Below are 5405 nucleotides of genomic sequence, written 5' to 3'. Positions count from 1 at the left end.
CCTGCCCCCGCCCTCCTCCCCGTCTGTCCGTCCGTCCGTCAGTCCACCCGCCCGCTCGCGCTTCCGTCCTTCTGTTCGGCCAGACCTCGGGCCGTCTCCCCGCTCCGCCCGCTTTGTCTCTCCCCGGCCGCTGTCTCTTTGTCTCTGCCCCGCGCTGCCTCAGCCCCTCCTTCGCTCCCCACACTCGGGTCCCCTCGCCGCGTTCCTCTCGGCCCTAAGCCTCCTTTCCTGAACTCCTCCATTCCTCAGGACCCCCTCAGAGCGCCCCACACCTCTGGGTGCTTTTCCTTCAGAACAGCCTCCACACCCCCAGGGCTCCCCCACATCCTTTGGGGGCCTTCCCTTCCATCTGCACCCCAAGTCCCTGGGGTCTTGCCTCTTAGCCCTCATTCCCTCAGGGTTTTTCCTTTTTTTGGTGTCTCCCCTATACGCTGGGATCTCCGAGATCCCTTGGGGTCTCTCTCCTAGGAACCCCTGCCCAAGCTCCCCAGCTCCCTGGCTTCAGCCCCTCCCTGCCTTCCCTTGGTTTGTCCCCTGTCACTGACTCTCCTTGTTCTCTTTCAGGCCTCTGCTTCCCCCCCACCCCCATTTATCTGGGCGGGGATCCCCTGCTTTGCTCTCCCTGCCTCTCTGCCCCCACATCTGTCTCCTTGCTCTCACCATTCCGTGTCTCTTGTGCTGAAGGCCCCCTTTTGAACCTGCTCCTTTGCCCAGAGCTCTTGGCCCCCTCGTCTCTCTGCCCAGCCCCCTGTCTCCTCTCCTCTGTCTCTCCCTCTCCCGGTTTTTCTGTCTTTGCCGGTCTCTGGGTCTCTGGCCCCCATCCGGCCCTCATGGCTTTGTGTCTGGAGCTCTTGAAGCAATGTGAGTGGTGGGGTGTCCGGGTCGGGCGGAGTCTGCCTGCAGGCTGGCCGTGGCTGAGGCACCCTGGGGTTGGCGCTGGGCGAGGGCTGGCACGAGGGCCGGACACTGTGGGCCTCCCAACAAAGGGGGCCAGGAGGGGCCGCCCGCGGATGGAGCTGGGAGTGGGTGGCCTTCCTGCTCTGAGGCTTCTGCTTTAGTTGCTTGAGTGTGCGAAGGGTGTCATGAGCTGGGTGTCCCTGCCTGCTTGGCCCTGCATGGCCTGGCACTTGGTGATCGCTTGTGGGCAGGCCTGGGCTATTTTGGAGCCGGCAGGATGTGATATCACTTGGGCGTTTATTTAGACCCGGCTGGGGGTGGGGGCTGCGTTCTTGCCAACTTGAGTAATGAAATGGTGCAGAGGGGTGCGGCCTCCTAGGCAGCTGGGCGGTGGGATTTGGTGCCAGTACTTTGCAGGCCACCAGACTGGGCAGGTGAGCAAGGGGCTGTGGTCTTGGCCTGTCTGAGCCTCTCGGTGAGGGTGAGGGTAGAGAGGAGTTCTTCATCTGACCATCCTCGAGTATTGGGTTTGGTGGTTTGACACCTCTGGGCCTTCGTTCTGCCAACTTCAGTCGTGTGACCTTGATTGAGACCCTCAACCTCTCAGCCTCAGTTTCCCCATCTTTTTAAAGAGAATAATTGTGCCAGCCTCACAACGTTGTCTTGATCAAATGAAACATCTGTAGACATGCTTTGTGAACTCTCACCCTCTTTACACTGAGCTCCACAGTGGGAACGCAGCTTGCCTGGGCTACATAGCTAGTTTATGGTGTAGCTGGAACAGGGGTCAGGGCCTAGGAATCCCCATCCAGAGTTCTCTACCCTCCACTCCATTACTACCTGATTATTCAGGAATACACCTGCTGCTATGATAGGGCAGGAAGTAGGCCATTCCATATTTATGCCCTCATCCTGGTTGCTCTTTGTCAGTTTGTAAAGATAGGCAGGTATGCCCAGCTGGATATTTGTGCTGGGAGACAGTTGTTTTTTCCATGTTCCGTCCCATTGTTGTTCAAGGGATTTTTCCTTGTTTGGCCAGTGGCATTTGGGAATAGTCACTTGTGGTTGTAAGCCCTAGCAGCTTTTCCTGCTTCCCTGTAGGGTGATGGGACAAAGTCCCCAGCTGAGAAAGGGTCCACACTCAGCTGGGGTCTGCTGTCAGGGAGCCTTGGATGTCCCAGAACTTTGGAGGAGATGTGATCAGCTATTGTAGCCCCCTTATCTTATGGAAGAGGCCCAGAAAGACCAGGGACTCACAGATGGTCAAGCCAGGACTCCTGGGTACTGTTCCATGGCATTGCCTCTGAGGAGGTCACTGTCAGGCTGGTGTCACCTGCCCACTGGTATATAATGACAATTTCTTACACCCATTGACCTTTTACTGTAGACCTATGCTCGGCATGCTACACAGACTACTTGCAATGGGGAGAAGGGGCTTGGTTCCCGTCTAGAAGTGAGGGATCAGGGTTCTGGTCCCCACATCTCACCTATTCTTAGGGAGGCATCTTTCCCCTGGGCTTCAGCTTCCTTATCTGTAAAATGGGAATCATAATCCTTATCCTAAGACTGGTTCTGAAGTCATGGAATCCCTAAAAAAATTCTGTGAGGCAGAATGCCAAGGTTCTATTCCTGCCTCTGATGCTGTGTGATTTCAAACAGGAGTCCTCCTCTATGTATTTTTTCCTTCTAAAAAAAGGGAGTTGGGCCTGTTCTTTTAGGTGCTTTCAATCTGACATTTGAGGATCCTAAGGTAATTCAAAGGTCACCTACCTGTACCTACATCTCATCTTACCTGTTAAAAGTGTGCTTGATCACAGAATAAGAGGGAGAATAGATTGAATGCTATCAGATGTGTGCTGATGATGTGCTGTGGGGTTTTGTAGGAGAGAAACAAAGGGAGAGAAAGGAGTCCAGGAGAAGGCAGTACTTGAGCTGGGCCTCTATACCAGGCATGTTCTGCCTTTTAAACAAGCATATCTCAAAGATACTGTGGGTCAGTTGCAGACAACCACAATAAAGTGGGCTATTATCTTTTTGCTGTTGGAGGATCTTGCCTTCAATTTGTAAAAACACAACATCTGTGAAATGCAATAAAATGAGATGTACCTGTACACAATTTCCCAGAGGGTAGGAATAGTGTGGATTTTAGAGCCACAAACACCTGGTTTTAATCAGTCTCTATCACTCACTGCCTATGTAATCTTAGTCAAGTTACTTCCTTTGAGCTTCAGTATCCTCATCTGGACTCAAGATAATCATATTTACAAAGTAGGATTATAGTGGGGATTAAGTGAGAGTATATATAAAAAACACCCAGTACATAGTAGGCACTTAATAAATGTGAACTTGCACCTCCTGATAATATCTGGATCACTTTTTTGTGTGTGAGATCAAGACAGATGCCCAGCCTCTCCCCCCACTCCCTATGGTTGGGGTTCTGGTAAAAGGAAAGCACCTTCTGGCTGTTGTAATAAATAATAGGAGTAATCCTCTAATCTCTCACTTGCTGTGTGAGGCATTGTGTAATCTGCCAGGCTCTTTTCTGACCATTGTTCCTCACAACAGTCCTAGGAGGAAGTCAGAAGTGAAAGGAGTTCTCCATTTCACAAATGAATAAAGGGCCCAGAGAGGAACAGGTAGCTTCTCAGGGTACCACAGCATGGCTTTGTTGGGGCAGGCTAGCCCAGACTGGACTTCGCCCACAGCTTTGCTCCAAATTGATTGCTTCTGCCTGATAGACTACCCCCTCAGGCCACCTTCTCTGGGTCTGGCATCTGTCCTGCTAGAAGGGTTTGCTTGACATTTCCCCAGCCTCTGAGCTCATCTCAGATTTAAATGGGACTAACTGGAGGCTGGATAGGGGACTGAGTCACCACCTTCCCTGGCTTTCTCATCCTGAGCAGTAACCAGACACACCCAGAGGGCCACTGAGTGAGTGAGACCTACTGGTTGTAGACACCACACGGGACAGACTTTTCTCCCTGAGCTCCTACTATGGTGGTTTCATATGTTTTTCTTTAATCCCCGGAGATCTGGAAGCACAGGCCACATTGAGCAGTTACTGGCTTGGCCTTTCCTGCTCCCAGCCTTTATTTGTGCTTACCCTTCCTCTATGGTGCTCTCCCCTTTGAGGCCCACGGTGTCAAATGCGCCTCCTCCAGGAAGTCTGCTGACTCTGGGTCAGACTGTGAATCAGTCCTGGGTCCACACTTGCTGAAAGTATGACCTTGGTGGGTCACTTTACCTCTCTGTACCTCAGTTTCCTCATATATAAAATTTAGATTCCTCATCTTTATAAAATTCAGGTTCCTGAGCTCCATTTCCAAAGATTCTCATTTGGCAGGCCTGGGGCAGGAATCAGGTTTTTAAACCAACCTTTTGGAAGAGTCTGATGCTGAGAGTCTGTGGGCTACAGTTCTATAGTTTGGGAAAAGCTGAACTGAGAGTTTCCTGTGTTTGTATCACAGCTGGGCTTGTCCCTACTGTGTGACCTTGGTATGATCAACTTTTGTACCTTTGTTTTCTTCCCTGTCAAATTGGGGTAGAAATACCTAGCTCACAAGTTGCTATGAGGATGAGAACTCATGTAGTAAAAGCCCTTCAATAAATGGGAACTTGTCTGCTACTCTGCTCTTCACTGGTTGTCAGGGTCTGTGCTAAGCAGTTTATGGCATCTGACTGCATTATTGCAGCAATCCTATGATATGGGTACCAATGTTATCCCCATTTTACAGGTGAGGAATCTGGCCCTTCGTTATCATCTTTGTTTGGGGCAGGATTGGTTGTTCCAGAACCAAGTTATCCTTCTGCTGCTTAACCCTGGCAGCAGACACTCAGGCCTAGCCAGGGTGAAGTCTGTGGAATTGAACACCTGGGAAAGAATGTAATCCAGTTGTCAGCAGGCATTGAATGAGGTTGATGAGGTGTGCAATGAGTGCCTCTCAGGTTCCAGGTTTTCCAGTCTTGACTGTAGCAGCCTCTTTCCCCGTTACCTGTGTTGGAATTAGCTGGTTCCTCACCCACCAGTTCCTGGGAACCAAGGCTATCTTAGAGATAAATAAAATTCATATTCTAGAACTAAAAGATTATTGTTTCTTGTTCACAATAAGGAAGCAGGGAGGTGGCAAATAAGGACGTGCCTAGGGTCCCAGATCAAGACAATGCGAAGGCCAGCCTCTCCACCCAGGTCTCCCTCATTTCTGTAAATCACTGGTCCGGTGGAAAATGAGCACTGAGGTGTGGTTTGGCTAGTGAACAGTTTACTCTTGGGACAAGAGCAAGAGAAGTGATCCCAGCCCTGGCCAGTGTGGCTCAGTTGGTGGAGCATAATCCCATGCACCAAAAGGTTACCGGTTCCATTCCTGGTCAGGGCACATGTCCAGGGTATGGGCTTGATCCCCAGTAGGAGAAGGTATGCAGGAGGCAGCCAATCAATGTTTCTCTCTTACCAATGTTTCTGTCTTTCCCTTTCCCTTCATTGCTGTCTAAAATCAATAAAAGCATTTTTT

At 50.7% G+C, this 5405-nt stretch overlaps 1 protein-coding gene across 6 annotated transcripts in view; it reads left to right on the top strand.

Moving 5' to 3' along the window:
* The window catches only part of DLGAP4 (discs large homolog associated protein 4), a 118595-nt gene that overhangs the window by 70618 nt on the left and 42572 nt on the right, over positions 1-5405 (top strand). The window contains exon 1 of one of the 6 annotated variants that reach the window (XM_006764527.2): positions 7-861. The exons of the other annotated variants lie outside the window; for them this stretch is intronic. Coding sequence (XP_006764590.1) covers positions 831-861 — 31 coding nt within the window. The 5' untranslated portion in view covers positions 7-830. Of the gene's footprint in view, positions 1-6; positions 862-5405 lie in introns of those variants that run through there. 6 annotated transcript variants of the gene reach the window in all.

This window comes from Myotis davidii, unplaced genomic scaffold (assembly GCF_000327345.1).
Source record: "Myotis davidii unplaced genomic scaffold, ASM32734v1 scaffold38, whole genome shotgun sequence".
In the NCBI taxonomy this organism is placed as follows: domain Eukaryota; kingdom Metazoa; phylum Chordata; class Mammalia; order Chiroptera; family Vespertilionidae; genus Myotis; species Myotis davidii.
Note: the sequence above shows the minus strand (reverse complement) of the source record. Positions and strands in the feature narration are given on the sequence as shown.